General features: G+C 27.7%; 3 protein-coding genes across 4 annotated transcripts; 2 read left to right on the top strand and 1 right to left on the bottom strand.

Annotated features, from left to right (window-relative positions):
• Positions 1–346: 346 nt before the first annotated feature.
• Positions 347–8537, bottom strand: LOC127276722 (spliceosome-associated protein CWC27 homolog). Its single transcript, XM_051297353.1, has 10 exons — positions 8444–8537; positions 5738–5821; positions 5451–5660; positions 5151–5351; positions 4906–5057; positions 4600–4824; positions 4368–4526; positions 4099–4289; positions 3719–4025; positions 347–483 (listed from the first exon to the last, which is right to left on the bottom strand). The coding sequence occupies exons 2-9, from the start codon at positions 5777–5779 to the stop codon at positions 3721–3723; spliced, it is 1485 nt and encodes a 494-aa protein (XP_051153310.1). The 5' UTR covers positions 5780–5821; positions 8444–8537; the 3' UTR covers positions 347–483; positions 3719–3720.
• Positions 970–6235, top strand: LOC127276717 (pre-mRNA-splicing factor CWC25 homolog). 2 transcript variants are annotated; one of them, XM_051297337.1, is made up of 7 exons: positions 970–1182; positions 1392–1731; positions 1807–1967; positions 2049–3029; positions 3103–3377; positions 3467–3577; positions 6108–6235. In XM_051297337.1, exons 1-7 carry the CDS (start codon positions 1165–1167, stop codon positions 6115–6117), a joined length of 1896 nt encoding a protein of 631 aa, XP_051153294.1. In that variant the 5' UTR covers positions 970–1164; the 3' UTR covers positions 6118–6235. The 2 variants fall into 2 exon arrangements, with proteins under 2 accessions (XP_051153294.1, XP_051153295.1); XM_051297338.1 differs by lacking the exon at positions 6108–6235 and having other exon boundaries at positions 3467–3710.
• On the top strand, positions 7780–17788 carry LOC127276716 (dynein axonemal heavy chain 3-like). The gene is made up of 2 exons (XM_051297336.1): positions 7780–8544; positions 10642–17788. The coding sequence occupies exons 1-2, from the start codon at positions 7875–7877 to the stop codon at positions 17772–17774; spliced, it is 7803 nt and encodes a 2600-aa protein (XP_051153293.1). The 5' UTR covers positions 7780–7874; the 3' UTR covers positions 17775–17788.
• The last annotated feature ends 597 nt before the right edge of the window (positions 17789–18385 follow it).

Here is an 18385-nt window from a genome sequence, read left to right as displayed (position 1 = left end):
TCCCAATATTCCAGAATCTTTTTTCACTTTTCTACGAGTTTTTCGTTTCTTTAAACTGTCAGTTGCGCCGGAATATGATTTTCGTTTTGATTCTTTTATTTTTTCAATTTTCCTCTCCTTCAATATTTCTTTATAATTTTTCTTTCGATTTTTCGGTGGTCTTGCTCCTAAACTAATTGCCAATGCAATTTTTGCTTCCTTTGCTTTTGTCTTCTTCAAACCGGACATTCCAAATTTCATTACTTCAAATCTGGCTCTCTTCATTTCAAGTTCTTGTTTTCGTTTAGGATCCATATTATTTTTGTCATCGTCATCGTCATCATTGTCACTGGAATTTTTGACAATATTTATTGTAGGCGTGTGAGAATTTTCTGCTTTTTTTTTCTTCTTTGGCGCTTCGTATGTTACGGTCATAAAATTTTTTAACGCCTGATTCTTATTTTTTGCTCCGCGAGTCACAATGAATTCCTCCATTGTCAAAGGCTAAAATCGTAATTTTTTTTATTATAAAAACTTTCAATAACAGTATAAAGAAAAGGGATCCCTAAAGAAAATAAAGTTGAATTCCAATCGCGACAATAAGGTGATAAATAACAATAAAAAAAAAATAATATATTACAGAAAAAAATTATAATTAATAAAAAAGACTTGATAATAAATATTAAAATTATTAATTACAATATTGACAAATTAATGAAAAATTTTAATTGCTGAAATTTAAAAATAATTTTTAAGGTTATGTTAGCTTAATTTGAATAGTTTGAAACATAATTTACCACCTTGGAATTTTTCATAAAGTGGAATATAATTAAAATTCAATAATTTAAAATAATAGTGAAAATTAGAACTTACGTATAAATTGATTTAATTAGAAAAATCGGTAAAATAAACTTTTACAAACGTTACAAACAAACAAATTGCATGATAACCACGTGATCACAATAATTGACACAGATGGCTCTGATGTCATTTTTCCACGCATGCCCAGTAAGGTTTGCAATTTTGACAGTTTTGACGCTTGGAAGAAATGTCAAAAAAACAATGACGTATTTATTTATTTAATACAAATTAAAATAAATACCACTTTTACAAAGTGATTAAAAATTTAGTCAAAAATTGTTAACATCAATTTAAATAATTACCAAACTTATATAAACTTTCAAAATGGGAGGAGGAGATTTGGTAAGTTATTCTAACCTATAAAAATAATTTTCCCGTGTTTAAATGCTTTATAATTATATAAATATTACAATTATTATATTTTTATGTTTGTTAATATTATAATAGAATTATATTTTGTTTAGAAAATATAAATAATAAAATTTAAATAAAATCAATTTTTTTCTCTAATTAAATAAATTGTACTCATTTAATTTATTATTATTAATTAGAATTTGAAGAAATCATGGCATCCATCAACAATGAAAAATATGGAGAAAGTATGGAAAGCAGAGCAAATGAGCAATCAGGAGAAAAAGAGAATAGCTGAATTGAAACGAGAAATTGAAATGGAAAAAGATCGCGAGGAATTAACAAAAATTGCAATGGATCATGGAACAATTGAAAAGAAAGATGATAAAAAATTAGATTGGATGTATAAGAAGCCAAATCAAACGGTTGATCGCGAGGAATATTTATTGGGAAAAGAAATTGATCAAAATTTTGAGAAAATTGTACAAGCCGAAAAAGATGCAGCATTAAATAGAGCTCCGAAAAATCACGTCGAGCACGGTATGAAAATTATTTATTTCATTGTTTTTTTAATTTCAAAATATTAACAATTTATTCTTTTTTTCAATTCTCTAGAATGTATACCACCTTCTCTAAGATATTTTTCTGGTACCGAACAAGTGGACCTGGCGAGAAAACAACAAGAAGATCCATTGTTTCTAATCAAGAAAAAAGAAATGGAAACCCGTTCGCAATTATTGAAAAATCCCGTTAAAATGAAGCAAATAAAACAATTAGTGAGTTAAAAATATTTTACACACGTTTACTTGTTAAAAATACAAAAATAATAAAACCTTTTTTTTTTTTTAATATTTCAGTTAGAAGCGGAAACAAGAAAGAAGAAGGAGAAAAAGTTTAAAAAATCCAAAAAACACAGAAGTGATTCCGAATCTGACAGTGATAAAGAATTGGATAATTTACTAGCTGAAAAATACAAAAAGCTCAAGGGGAAAATATCCGAAGAAGATTTAATGAAGTCTGTGAAAAAGGGGAAAAAATACGACAGAAAACAAAAACGTAAAGATTCATCAAGTGATGATTCTGATTCTGATTCGGATTCAGAATCAGATTCAGAAAGTGAAACAAATAAACGATCAAGGAAAAAAGAAAGAAAAATTAAAAAACGAAAAGACTCGGATTCTGAAAGTTCCTCAAGCGAGTCGGACAGAAGATCAAGCAGAAAGGATAGAAAATCAGAAAAAAGAATGAGAAAACGAAAAGATTCTGACAGTTCGGAGAAATCAAATAGAAGGGGGAGAAAATTAGAAAGAAAACATAAAAAACAAAGAGATTCGGATTCTGACAGTTCGGAAAGTGAGTTCGAAAGAAAATCACGAAGAAAAGATAAAAAAAAGCGAAGAGACGAGAGTAGCGATTCAGAAAGTAGAACTAGAAAGAATAAGAAAAACAAGAAACGAAGAGATGAAAGCACCGATTCAGAAAGAGAAAAATCGAGTAGAAAAGAAAAGAAAAACAAAAAACGAAGAGATGAAAGCACCGATTCAGAAAAAGAAAAATCGAGTAGAAAAGAAAAGAAAAACAAAAAACAAAGAGATGAGAGCACTGATTCAGATACAGTGAGAAAATCCTCTAAAAAGTACAAAAAACATTCTAACGAATCAGAAGAATTTAAATCAAATAGCAAAAGCAAAAAACGAGATTCAAGCGATTCAGAAACAGATCGAAAAAATAAAAGACACAAAAAGGAGAAACAAAATAATTCCGATAGTGATAATGATAAAATATATTATAATAAAAAAATTGATTCTCATAATGTTAGATCAAATTTTGGATTAATGGTGATTATAATTCTGTATTCTCACTAATTATTCTTTTTTTTTCCTGTTTATTGTAATTTTTTTTCTATTCCAGAGAGCTGATGGGACAAAAATGACGATAAATCCACGAAGTTATTCTCCTCACAGAACAAAAGATATGGGGAGAAAAATTGAGGACAGAAATGAGAAGCGATGGATACCACCGAAACGGCAAAAACTCACGGAAGAGGAAAAAGAAAAACGTCGCCTCGAGATGATGGATAATGCCACTTGGCGTGAAAAAGATCGTGAGGAAAAAATACGTCGAGAAATGGAGGAGATGAAAAAAGAGGAAGAAACTAAAAAAACATATAGCAAAGATTTTGTCAGGTGAATGTCAAAAATTTTTATAAAAAAATTCCTAAAATGTCATGAAACAAAAAAAAATTGTTGAATTAAATTTGAAATTTTTTTTTCAGAAAACAATTAGCTGCGGCTGTTGAACTAGGAACATTGGAATCACGTGTGAAATCAAGAAAAAATACTATTCAACGATCGAGTCGCGATATGAACACTAATTTCGCTAGACGGTAACGTTTATAAATTTTTGTACATTATAAAGAAATGTAAATATAATTTAATTTTACTTTTAATTAAACGGAAAGTAAATTTGATTTTGAAAAATAGAAAAAAAAATTTATAAATAAACAATGAGTAAAATTATTTTTTACCTTTAAGTTCTTGGTGGTCGACCTTTACCGCGATCGCTATTTTCACCTCGTCTTCGTTTATTAAGTGGATTCCTAGGATCATAAATTTCGAACCAATCGTCATCTTTTAAATTAGCGTCCCTTGCTAATATGGGTGTTTTATCTTCGCAATGAAGTGAATGTGCTAAAATGGTGTCATCAATCTTTTCATCGTCCTTATCGTCAGTTGGCTTTGTCTCCGTTTCCTCCGAATCTGCGTTACATTGTTCTTTCATTGCGTGTATTTTATTTCGAAATTTATTCAATTTCTGCATTATAAAATCGTCATCTATAAAAAAAAATTTAATCAATTATATATATTTAATTTTCATTTCTAAAATTCTGTGAAAAAAAATGATTACTTCTTTCTGCTTTATTCTTCTTTTGTTGTTCTTTTAATTTCTTTTTTATTTCTTCGCGTTCCTGCTTCTCAGTTTTCAATTGTTTTTCCTTTTCAGCAGCCTCTTCCTCTAATTTGGCAACTTCTTCCTCTTTCTTTTTAGTCTTCTGAATACCTCGTTTGAGATCTCGAATTTCCTTTTTTATCGATTCGCTGAATTAGAATTAAAAGAAAATCATTTTTAAATAGTAAATTTATTAAATTAGAAAAGTTAATTTATTTTATACGTACGCCATTCGTTTCCTTTCATCTGCACGATCTTTTCCCAAATAATATTTTTCTTCGTCTTCGTTTTCTTCTTCTTCTTCTTCATTCTTGTCAGATTTTAATTTTTTGGAACTAGGTTTTTTTCCACTTTTCAATTTTTCTATCACTCTCTCACTCATTTCCCTGAAAGGAAGGAAAATATTTTAGAAATAGATTAATAATTTTTTGGAAAAAAGAATACATAATTAAAATTCACCGTCGTTTTTGAAGTTCATCATCTGGTATTTCATCATCACTGTCGCTGTTCGTTCGTTTTTTATTCGAGGAACTAGCTTCTTCTAAAGCCGGCTCTGAACTTAATTTTGGATCATCTAAAACATCATGAGCAGATTTACTTTTGCCACTGAATTTTTTATTTAATTCCTTAAATTCCTCTTCGTCCTCCTCCGCCTCCTCGCCAAAGGAAAGAAGTTTAAAATCTCTAAAATTATAATAATCAAAAGAATAAATAATTTAAATATACAATTAATTTAAAATCCTAAAAATAAATATTTTAATTTACTTCACTCCTTTCTTATTCTTTTTCTTCTTTTCCTTCTCCTTCTCTTTATCCTCGTCAATTTCTTTTGTCGTTTCACTGGGTGTAATATCTTCAAAAGGATTGGTCAATACTTGTGTTTTCAAAATTTTCGGAGGATAAACTGGCCTGTCATCCTTCAAAAAAAATAAATGTAATTATAAACAAAAAATAATAACTCCCTAGATATTTTCAAAATAAAATTAGAAAATTGATTTTTAAATTAGTACCTTATCAATAAGACATTCTTCGAATTTCAAAACGTTGTATAAAGTTTCACCTGTAACTTTTCCAAAAATCGTGTGTTTATTTTGCAATTCAGGTGTTGCGGAAAGGGTGAAAAAAAATTGTGATCCATTATCGTCTTTTCCTGCATTCGCCATTGCAACCAAACCACGCCGACAAAATCGTAATCTCGAGTGAAATTCATCCTAGAATAAATTAAAAAGAAAATCTAAATATTAAAAAAAAATGTTTTAAATTGAATAATTCTTTTTAATTAAATATTTATATTGTTACTCTTCAATTACTTTGAAGGGATGTCCGTAAATACTTTCACCTCCTTCTCCAGTTCCCAATGGATCACCACCTTGAACGATAAAACCTTTTACAATTCGATGAAAAATTGTATTATTGTAGTAATCATCATAGCATAATTTGATAAAATTTTTGCAAGCTTTCGGTGCTTCTTTTGTCCACAATTCTATATCAATATCGCCAATCGAAGTCTTCATCATCACCTGAAAAATAAATTTTATTTTTTAAATAAAACGTTTTTTTTTCTTAATTTTATTACAAAATTATATCAAGTACTTACTTTTCCCGTCGTGGGTGGTTCTTGAATATAAATATTACTCATTTTGTTTCTTCTATTAATTCAACGACACAGGAAAATCAGAAGCTAAAACAAGAAAAACAAAACTTAAAAAAAATCCTCAAAATTGAAAATATTTCTTAAAATTAAAATCTTAAAAATCTTTAATAAATTTGAATTAAAACCTAACAAAATTAATAATAATAATAATAAATAAAATAAATAATGTTAAAAAAAATTTTTAATTAAAAAATTTAAATAACAATTTTGTAGAAATATAAAAAAATAAATAATTAAAATAACAACATTAAATAATTTTATTAATTTCTGATGTAAATTATATTTAAGTTTACATATAATTTCGTTTCCTTAGATATCGATAAAACAACCGAATTGAAATCAGTGTATGCTCCTCAACAATGGAACAAAAAATAAATAAAATCCAAAAGAAAAATAATGTGAAAATAAATCTATCACAATTTCGTCTGGAAAAAATAAAAAAACAACAAGCATTGAATTTATCAAAAAAAATAGTAGAACACTATAAAAAAGAGTTTTCAAATACAGAAAAATCTCAATTTACCATCAACAATGAAATTTCAAAATCATTATGTTTGGAAAAACTCAGTTCCTGGTCAAAGGATATTCCAGTTGAAGGACTGTCACCAGAATGGGAAAAAAATATCAAAAAAACAGTGGTGAAACTATTTAAAAAGAAATACGATCGTTTTTTCACAACATTAATGTGTGAAATTCGACAACTTTATTTACAAGAGATGCAAAAATTTGCTCTACGAACAATTCTCGCAATTGAATCAAATGAGAACAAAAAATTTGAAATTCATCCCGAAATTCTTCCATCGAAAGACAAATGTTTTTTAAAAAAACGTTTATCTCTATCAAAAAAATATTTTCTCTCTCATTCATTCGTTAGATTTATAATAAAAACCGCATTTTTTAATCTTCCAAAATTGTTTCTCAATCTCGCTGATTATAGATCATTGGGAATTTTACATTTATCAGAATTTCAAATAAAAATAAAAAAAGATATAAAAAAAGCATCGTTAAAAATTCTCAGTAATTATTATAATTTGATCATAAAGGCATTACCAAAATTAAATATGAAAAATCTCAATATCAATGAACTTACCCGTATAATTCATTGTGGAACAATTTTATTTTCTCAACAAATTTTAAATATCAAAATGAATACAATTACTCATTTGATAAATTCAATTAAAGATTCCTTATTATGTCCATTATTAAATTTGGATTTAATATTCAAAAATAATGATTTAACACTAAAACCAAATATTTCAGAGATTTGTCACACATTTCATGAGATAATCAATGATATCTCCATAATAACCTCAGATCTTGTTCCATTTGAATATTATTTTCAAATTAAAACGAATCAGGATTTTATTAATGTTAAATTACCCGAGTGGTTTATGCACGAATCTCACAATAATTTAAATGAAGTTTTAGAAAATATTTTCCAAATTCTCAACGAATATCATTTTAATGTTAATATTCAATTTCATCTCATTTGTCAGCCAAAAACTCGTGAAAATGTTTTGCAATTAATTTCCGAGGATCTTGAATTTGAAGAGTATTGCTCTGAGGTAAATTTATTGTAATATTTATTTATTTAGTAATAATGATTAAATTTAAAAAAAAATAATTTCAGGTCAAAGTTTATTTAACATATCTAAGTGATGTGAACGCGATGGTTTCGAAATTCTACTACAACACAGGAATTCTAAATCAATCATCAGCTAAAGATATTCTAAAAACAAAAAGTTTGGAATTAATAAATATCCTAGTGGAATTTCTCACACAAAATCATTTACAGGAAGCCGTGAGTATTTGTTCAGAATTTGAAATCTTAAAAAATAGAGCACTAAACATTCCAAAAGATGCGAATTCTTTGTTTGAATTAAGCGAATACATGTCGCATGGTGCAAAAGATTTAGTATCAAATTTAGAAAAACGAGTTTTTCGATCAATTCAAACACTTGGTTCACTTCTCGAAATAACTCTCTTAACTGAAGATCATATTAATTTAAATAAACAAAATATCAATTGGATCGAAACAATAAAACCAATTTTCATTCAAAGTAACACATTATCCGAAGCAATGAAAAGTGAATCCGAAGACGAACTCCAACGTGAAATAACAATATTAAATTTAGAAATTGATCAACTAATTCCTGAGTTTGTAATTCTAGACGATATGGACGATGCAAAACGAGTTCAAGATTATCGGGAATATTTACAAGGTCTTGTGAGAAAAATGCATCAAATTGAAAAAAAGATTTATCAAATTAATTTTGAGGAGAGATTATTTAAATTTCCTGAAACAAATTTTCCCAAAGACATGGAGTTACGAGAAGTTATTGAACCATTTTCAGCTCTTGTTCAATTAATTTGTGAATGGCAACGTGATCATGAAGTCTGGCTAAAAGGTCCATTTGAATATCTTGACGCCACAGTGATTGAACGTAAAACAAAATATTTTCATCAAGAAATCAGCGAGAGTAATAAAACATTTAAATCAAAAATTAAAATGGATGTTACTGCCAATAAGGCGTATAAATTTTCTGGAATTGTTGATGATCCAGATCCAATGCAACAACCAGCACCGCTAAAATTATGTTGGCAAGTTCTTAAAGATATTAATAATTTTATTAATTTTGTTCCACTTGCCATTTGTTTTTGTAATCCTGCTCTAAGAAAACGTCACTGGAATGAAATGTCCTCAGTTTCTGGATTTAATCTTCAACCAAATGCGGGAACAACTCTGAAAAAAATAATCGAACTTGATTTAATGAAACACATCGAAATCTTTCAGGTAATTAAATTTAGAAAAAAAAATATATATATTTTTTAAATAAAATTCAATTTTTAGGTAATCAGTACAGGTGCCAATAAGGAGTTAGCTCTTCAAAATCAAGTGGAAAATATGTTTGCAAAATGGGAATCAATAAACTTCGAAATAATCGAAACCAATGAAATTTTCCATTTCGTCGAATCAGAAACAATTGAAATTCTCCTTGACGATCATTTTTCAAAAATTCATGATATTCGTGGTTCCTATTTTGTAAAACCGGCAGAAATTCGTGTACTCGAACTTCTCGATGATTTAACGCGGATAAAAATTTTTAGTAAAAATTGGCGATATCTACAATTACAGACAAACAAATTGTTGCCATTATTTTCAAATTGTCAAGCAATTGATCAACTTCCCGAAGAATCGATTTTATTTTCTCGCATAAAAAAAGCACTTTTTGAAATTAGAGAAATTATCTTCTCTCAACCGGCATTTAATCAAATAGGAAAAAATCAGGAATTAATAAAAAATCTAGAAGAAAATAATTCAAATCTAAAAATTATACAAGAAAGCATACAAATCTATTTAGAAAAACAAAGATTTGATTTTCCGAGATTTTTCTTTATCTCCGATGATGAGGTACTAAAAATTCTCTTCAATAAACAGCAACCCTCAATTTTTGGATTATATCTCACAAAATGTTTTCCGGACGTAAAAACTTTCTGTCTAACAAAATCATTGAAAATTAAATCATTAATTGGTGATTTTAGTGAAAAAATTAATTTTCAAAATTCAATTGTAATAAAAAAATCCAATAAAACCTGGTTAATTGAATTAGAATCAGAAATTAGGAGAACTTTACAGGGAAAATTATTCAAAGCTTGGGAAAATTTTGATTACGAATCAATTTTCCTAAATCCTGGAATGATTATTTATTGTTGTTGGCAAATTCATTGGACAAGACAAATTGAAAATAGTTTCGATGTGGAAAAACTGAAAAATCACAAAGTTAAACAAAAAGAATTAATATCGAAAACATTGAATCAATTAAAATACGATAATTCGAGATTAAATCGAAATAATTTATCATCATTGATAATTCTTCAAATTTATCAAAATGATATAATTGAATCGTTAATAACAAAAAATGTAAAATCATCAAACGATTTTAATTGGAAATCTCAGCTACGTTACTATTCTAATGATTCAATTCAAGTTGAATTGATGAATGCTTCAATAAATTATGGTTTCGAGTATAATAATCAATTTTCAATAGTAAATACACCTTTAACTGAGAGATGTTATCAAACATTAATGGAGGCTTATAATTATAATTATTTTGCAAGTCTTATTGGACCATCAGGTTCGGGTAAAACGGAAACTGTGAAAAGTTTAGCGAAAGCATTTGCTCTTCTCTTTCACGTCTACAATGGAAATGATAAATTAAATCTCGAATTCATTGATAAAATTCTCAAAGGACATGTTTTATGTGGAGCTTGGATTTGTATAAAAAATTTCGATCAAATCAATGAGGGAATTTTATCTGTAATTTCACAAACAATTGTCTCAATTTCAAAAGCAAGAGAAACTGGAATTATCCACTTTGTTGATGGAACTCTAATAAATTTTAATAAATCTGGTTTTATCACGATTGTTCTAAATTCTGAAAATTCAAAAAAATCTTATCTACCAGAAACAATTAAATATCGTTTTCGTACAATTGCAATGATTCAACCGGATATAAATCATATTTGTCAGGTTGAATTATTTGCCGCAGGATTCAAAAACTCTGAAATTCTTGCCTTAAAAATAAAAACAGTTTATCAATTTTGTTTCGAATTATTAAAACCTTATTATTTTGGCTTAAGAAACGTGAAACTTATTTTAAAAATAGCGATTTGCTTAAAAGAACAATTTCCAAATGAAGAGGAAAATATTTTAATTGTTCGTGCATTAATTGACGTGAATATATCGAAATTTACTGAATTTGAAATTAAAATTTTCCAAGGAATTTTAAATGATATTTTTCCTGGCATTTCATTGCCAAATTTAAATTTACAAAAATTTCTCCAAGCATTTGAAGAAATTTGTCAAACTTATTGTCTCAATGAAAATGTAAATTTTAAACTTAAACTTATACAAATTTACGAAATGATTTATGCACGTGATGGAATTATAATAATAGGTGAACCATTAGCGGGAAAATCGACAGTTCTAAAAATATTGAGAGAAATTTTAATATTAATCAAAGAACAAATTATCCTCGAAACTATTAATCCGGGAGCAATTTCAATTGATCAACTCTATGGTTATTATAACAAAATCACAAAAACATGGAAAGATGGAATTTTTTTGAAAATATTTCGTGACAAATTAAAAAAGTGGATCATCTTCGATGGACCAATTAATAATTGGATTGAAAATTTATATTCCCTTTTGGATGACAATCGAACATTAATTTTAAATTCACATGAAAAATTAACAAAATCCTCGGAAATGAAATTTTTCATCGAAACTTTAGATCTTGAACATGTTTCACCTTTAACGATTTCTCGTTTTGGAATCATAAATATACAGATTGAAGACTGGAGAAATTATCTGAAACCTTTAATCAAAAATTTAGAGATAAAAATTTTGGAAAATTACGAAATCATTGTTTATTCACTTTTTGATTGGACAATCGATACTTGTGTGAAATTTATTGAAAAAAATTGTCAAACAATTGTGAAAGTGAATAATATACATTTAGTAATGTCCACTTTTAATTTATTTCGTATACTCCTAAGAGAAGCCTTAATAGAAAATTCTTTCGAAAAAGGAAAACAGGAATATTTAATGTCATGGGTACAAGCAATTTTTATTATTTCTACAATTTGGTCATTATCAGGAACACTGGACACTAATTCTTTAAAATTATTCAATTCCTTTTATCTCTCATTATGGAATTCATCGACCGAAAATCGACCCAATTGTTTAAAACAAATTGAAATGTCATTTCCAAATGAAGGTTTATTAACCGATTACATATATATTTTTAAAGGAACCGGAAGTTGGAAACATTGTAGCGATTTAATGAAAAATGAAAAAATTCTCGAAAATCCTGGATTTAAAGATATTTTCATTCCAACTGTTCATTCAATGAAATATTCTCTAATATTTCAAAAACATGTGAATCAAAAGAAACCATTTATTCTCTGTAGTGACGAAACATTAGGAAAAACTTCTCTACTTCAAGATTTATTTTCCAATAAATTACCAGAAACATTTACGACAAATAATTTTCATTTTACATCGCGAATTACAGGGCAAAAAGCACAAAGATTATTTCTTTCGAAATTAATAAAAAGAAAACGTGACGATTATGGTCCATTGAAACAATTTTGTATCAATTTTATAGACAATTTTAATTGTGATTATTTTCTTGAAAATAATTCAACTTTAGAATTATTGAGACAATTTTTCGATTATGGACATTGGTATGATATTGAGAATTCAAAAATTTTCATTCACGACACAACATTTATAATGGAAATGAATAAGATTAATAAAAATATTTGTCGACGATTTTTGCGACATTTTAATATTTACATGATGCATATACCATGTAAAGAGAGTATATTTAAAATATTTACAAATCTTTTGTTTCTAAATTTAAAAAAAAATTCCTTTGCAATGGATGTAATGCCAAGTTTAAATGGAATTGTTAATGCGACGATTGAATTTTATTTTTCGATAAAGGAAAATTTGAAACCAATTCCTGACAAGTTACAATATATTTTCAGTTTAAAGGATATTTCAAGAATAATACGTGGCTGTAGTATTGTTCAGAGAGAATCAGTCGAGACGAAAATAACTTTTATTCGTCTCTGGGTTCACGAAGTATTTCGTGTATTTGCCGATCGAATAATCGATGAGAATGATGAAAATTGGTTTTTCTTGAAATTAAAAGAATGTGTGAAATCAAATTTTAAAGATTCGTTTGAATCGGTTTTTGATCATCTACCAAAATCCAAACACGACGAATTGACAAGCGATAGTTTTAAATTTTTACATTTTGGTAATTTTATGGACGAGAAAAATGATTCGCAAAAATATGAAGAAATCAATTCAATGGAAAATTTACTAAATAAAGTGAATTCATTTATTAGCGATTATAATGCAGAGAATAAAATAAAACTCGATATTGTCATTTCTCGTTTTATTATCGAGCATTTAATTCGAATTTGTCGAATAATGTCAATACCGGGTGAGAATTTATTAATGATTTGCTCAAGTGGTTTCGGTAGAAAATCATTAATTAGACTCGCGAGTTTCATGGAAAAACAAAATTTATTCGAACCAAATTTAGACTTTTACTATAATCTTGAATCATGGCGACGGGATTTAAAATCCCTTTTCAAAAATTGTGCCAGTAAAAATGAAGATTATACAATTTTAGTAACAGATCGTGATTTAAAGGATGAATTTCTAGACGATGTGATGAGTTTATTGGAAACTGGTCAAATTCCAGAATTATTTAATCACAATGACGAGAGGGAAATTGTCAATAAAGTTCGTTTAGCAGCTCAAAATGGAAATCGAAATCTTGAATTAACAATATCCGAAGTTTTAGATTATTTCACAAAAGAATGTAAAAAGAAACTTCATCTCATTGTTTGTCTATCTTGGATTAATTTCACTAAATTGGGTAAAAATTTTCCTTTAACAAAATCATGTACAATTAATTATCTTTCATCATGGCCAAAAGAAACATTTGAAAAAGTATCTAAAAAATTTCTTAAAGAAGTCCCAATGAAGGAGGAAATAAAAACAGAGATTATTGTATGTTTTCAATTTTTTCACACCAATATTGTTAGTGAAATTGAAAAAAATTTGAAAATTCAAATTACCCCGACAATTTTTGTTCGTCATGTGAAATTGTATAGAAAAATAATTCTCGCTAAACAAAAGGAATTAAAAATTGCTAAAAGTAAATATATGTCGTGTTTGGAGAAATTAAAACTCGCCTCGAATCAAGTCGATCAAATGAAAAAAGTTCTAATGACATTGAGACCACAACTTGAATCGTCAGCTGAACAAACGAGAATTACGATGGAAGAAGTAGAAAATGAAAATTTAGCGGTTGAAAAAGCGACAATAATTGTCAAAGATGAGGAAAAAATTGCTAACGATAAGGCTGAAATCGCTGGTAAATTGCGAACAGAATGTGAAACTGATTTAGCAGTTGCAATTCCAATTCTCGAGGATGCAATATCAGCTCTAAATACTTTAAAACCAGCCGATATAACTCTAGTGAAAGCAATGAAAAATCCTCCTGACACTGTGAAATTAGTAATGGCTGCTGTATGCGTAATGCTCGATGTACCATCCGAGAGAATACTCGATCCCGTGACAGGTAAAAAAAGTTCCGATTATTGGGGTCCAAGTAAACGTGTTCTAGGCGATATGAATTTTCTGCAAAATTTAAAAGACTACGATAAAGACAATATTTCCCCGTCAATAATGCAAATAATTAAAAACACCTACATGACTGATAAAAGTTTCCTTCCACACATTGTCGCAAAAGCCTCAAGTGCCGCCGAAGGTCTCTGCAAATGGGTTCGCGCAATGGTTTCCTATGACGAAGTCGCCAAAGCCGTTGCGCCGAAAAAAGAAAAATTAGCCTTGGCCCAAAAAGAATGCGACGATGCCGAGGCATATTTAACGGAAAAACGCGAAACACTCGCCGATTTAAATGAGAGACTGGCAAATTTAAAAACAAGTCTCGAAACAGTTTTAGCCAAAAAACAAGAACTTGAGAAAGAAGTCGCTGATTGTACGGACAGATTACAAAAAGCCGAGAGTCTTTTAACGAGTTTAGGAGGTGAAAAAAGTCGATGGATCCGTTGCACTGATAATTTACAAAAATCATTTAATTCATTACCCGGTGATATTCTCCTAGCCTCTGGTCTTATTGTCTATCTCTCTTCGTTTATTCTCCCAAAACGAGAATTATTCCTTCAAAATTGGACCCAATTCGTCAAAGATCATAAAATACCAATAAGTGATAATTTCCAATTTACCAAAATTCTAGCCAGTGAAAATCAATTTTACTCCTGGTATCTCTCTCATCTTGTTGAAAATCCCTTTATTCATCAAAATGCCGTAATTATGGATATCTCTCACAATTGGTGTCTATTCATTGATCCACAAAATCAAGCCAAACAATGGATAAAAAATCTGGAAAAAGATTTAATTATTATCAAATCGTACGATAAAAATTGTATCGACACAATTTGCAATTGTATAAAACTCGGAAAACCGATTTTAATCGAAAATTTCCAAATTCTACAAGCATGGTTAGATCCAATTTTTTATTGTTCAACATACATGGAAGAAGAAAAAATTTACATTGAAATAAAAAATGAAAAAATTCCCTATTCTGAAAAATTTCGTTTCTACATAACTGGAACAATTTCAAAAATAACAACGGAAATTTTTAATCGTGTCACTCTTGTTAATTTCACATTTCCCGAGGAGGCATTAACGGAAAATTTACTCGACATTGTGATTGCTAAGGAAAATTATCAAATACAGGATAATTATGAAAAATTATTGTCAGAATTGTCACACGATAAAATGGCACTCAATAGAGAAGAGGAAAAAGTTTTGAATATACTCTCAACATCCAATGTTAATATCCTTGAAGACAAAAAAGCATTGAAAATTTTAGATTCTTCGAAAAATACATCAATCGATATTTTAAAACGCAATCAAACAACAATAAAAGAAAAAAATAAAATCGAATTATTTCGTCAAGGCTATAGGGAATTTGCTCAATATTCCGCGCAACTTTATTCCATTATCAAAAGTTTGGCAAATTTACATCAAATGTATATTTTTTCCCTACCCTGGTACTATCAACTCTACACAAAATCAATAGAAATTTCCAAACGTAGTACAATTTTACAAAAACGTTTAGGTTTCTTAAAATTCCAAATTACGAAAAAATTACATTCGAGCGTTAAAAATACCCTCTGCGAGAAAGATAAATTAATATTCTCATTTATACTGTGTTTAAAAATGTTACAAGTGAAGGGAAATATTTCTCAAGATGAAATCAATGCCTTTTGGAAAATAGAAATTAATTTAGAAAAACAATGGAATCGAGAAAAATTTGAAGAAATAATTTTTCAAATAAATTCAAACCTCGGTGAAAATTTTCGTCAAAATTTACAAGAATGGAAAAATTATTTCCATAATCCACGAGAATCAATTATTAAAGAAATGAATTTTGAAAAATTGATAATTATGAAAATAATTCGTCCCGATCGAATTCTGGTGTCCATTATCGATTTTATTGAAACAACTCTTGGTAATTTGGAAGTAAAAACTAAATTTCAAACATGTGATATTTCATTGGGTTTTGATGAATCCACATGTTTAAGTCCATTAATTTTTATTCTACCAAGTCATGTGTCAATTTTACCAATTATTTTTAAATTTGCAACACAAAAAAGGTGCGCTTCAAAATTATTATCACTCTCACTAGACGAGGATCAAACGGAAAAAGCTGAATTTCTAATTAAAGATGCGCAAAAAAATGAAAAATGGCTTTTCTTAGAAAATTGTCACTTGGCTCAAAATTGGTTACCTAAATTAGAAAAAATTATTGAAAATTTCAATGCCACGAATACATCACTTGGATTTCGCCTATGGCTTTCAACTTTACCCACTGATAAATTTCCACCAAGTATTTTGCAATCAGGAATTAAAATCTCCTGTGACACTCCAATTGGTTTAAGAGAAAATTTATTATCAATTTACATTTCCGAGCCAGTTAGTGAAAAAAAATTCTTCGATGGCTGCCCAGGAAAGGATAAAATTTTTTCCAAACTATTATACTCATTAAGTTTTTTTCATGTCATTTTAAAAAAAAGAAAATACTACGATCATCGAGGATGGAATTTAAATTACAATTTTAATCAATCAGATTTCTCCCTAAGTGCAATACAACTTCAAAGTCTTATTAACACAAATCAAGAAATACCTTTTCAGCCATTTTTACATTTAATCAATGAATGCAGTTATGGAAGTAAAATAACAAATCAATTCGATAGAAAACGTTTAGGAATTTTTATAGATGATTTTTTTAATCCTAAAATAAACGAACCATTTTATTCATTTTCTCATGAAGTGGGATTTTCAATGCCAAGAAGACACGAGTACAATGACTACATCAAACAAATAATGGAAATTGGAAATGACTGTAATCCGGAATTTTTTGGTCTTGACGAGAGTGGAGAAGTAATTAAAAATTTAAAACAAGTGAAAAACTTTCAACATTCTTTCAATGTTTTAAATGAAATTGAATTTGATGTTAAAATTGAAATGAAAATGGTTCTAGAAATAATTTACCAAATTCGTGAAAAAATGAAAAAAAGGTTTGATGTGGAAGAAATAAAAGTAAAATATCCAATTAGTTACAAGGAACCACTGCACGGAATATTGATACATGAAATTGAAATTTTCAATTTTATTTTAACATATTTGGAAAATTCTTTTTGTGACATCGAAAACGCCTATAGTGGTAATGTAATGTGGAAAACGGAATTTTACGATTTAAGTAAAAATCTTATCTTGAATTTCATTCCTGAATTTTGGAAAACAAAACTAAATATCACAACTTGTTTAATTTCTACCTTCATTGAAAATTTACGAGAACGAATTAATTTCCTGGAAAATTGGATTAATCACGGAAATCCAAAATCGTTTAATTTAGGATTATTAGATTCAAGTAAAGCTCTTCTAATTGCAATTAAAATGACATTTGCGAGAATTAAAAATCTTTCAATTGAGGATATTAATTTTAACTTTGAAATAACGTCAACGTTTGAATTGACAAATTCTATTGATTTTCAATTTTATGGATTATTATTACAAGGTGGACGATGGAATATTGATAAGAAAATATTGGAAAATAATTTTTCAAACACAATTTGGCATCAAATGCCTTTGATATGCTTAAAAGAGAAAATTAAATGTAAAGATAATTTTAAATTAAATGATAGATACAATTGTCCCCTATATAAAGTACCATATCAAAGAAATTGTGAAAATTATTTAGATGATGAGAATAATTTTATTATAAAAATACCTTTATTAAGTGAGATTGACGAGAAATATTGGATTAAAAAAGGCACTGCATTATATTGCAGAAAAGAATAAAATTTTAGTTTTTTCTTTAAAGTTGTAATTTTATATAAATCTTTTTTGTATTCGATAAAATAATTCATAAATATTAATGATATTATTAAAGAAAAACAGTAAAAAATTATTCTCCAAAATATCGAATGTAAATATTTACATTTGATTTTAGGTTATGTAATATTTTGATATGGCAACAATTTATACATTTTTTATGATAATCAATTATAAATAATAAATTCTCTATATAAATATTGCAAATTTTTTGAGAAATTACCTTGAATTTGCATGATTTAAACTATTTAAACAAAAAATTGTTATTAGTAAAAATTTTAACAATACTTACACAAACAATTGTTTTAAATCCTATTTTTTTTAAATCAAATCCACTTCATCGGCCTAGTATTATGTTTCGTAGACAATATATCAACAATCCTTGATAATAATTAATAATATTTCATCAAGAGACATAAACTTCCGTAAATATGTAATTGAGGTTATGTATATTAATCACGCTGTACAGTTGTCACAAATTCCTTCAATTGTATTCTGAAAAATATAACATAATTATAATAATGTAGATAGTTTAAAATAATGATACATTAATAAAATCAACTAATAAACGTTTTATA

Source organism: Leptopilina boulardi, unplaced genomic scaffold (assembly GCF_019393585.1).
Source record: "Leptopilina boulardi isolate dan_hultmark-lab unplaced genomic scaffold, ZJU_Lbou_2.1 LbouV2_151, whole genome shotgun sequence".
Lineage (NCBI taxonomy): Eukaryota > Metazoa > Arthropoda > Insecta > Hymenoptera > Figitidae > Leptopilina > Leptopilina boulardi.
This window is presented reverse-complemented; position numbering and strand designations above follow the sequence as displayed.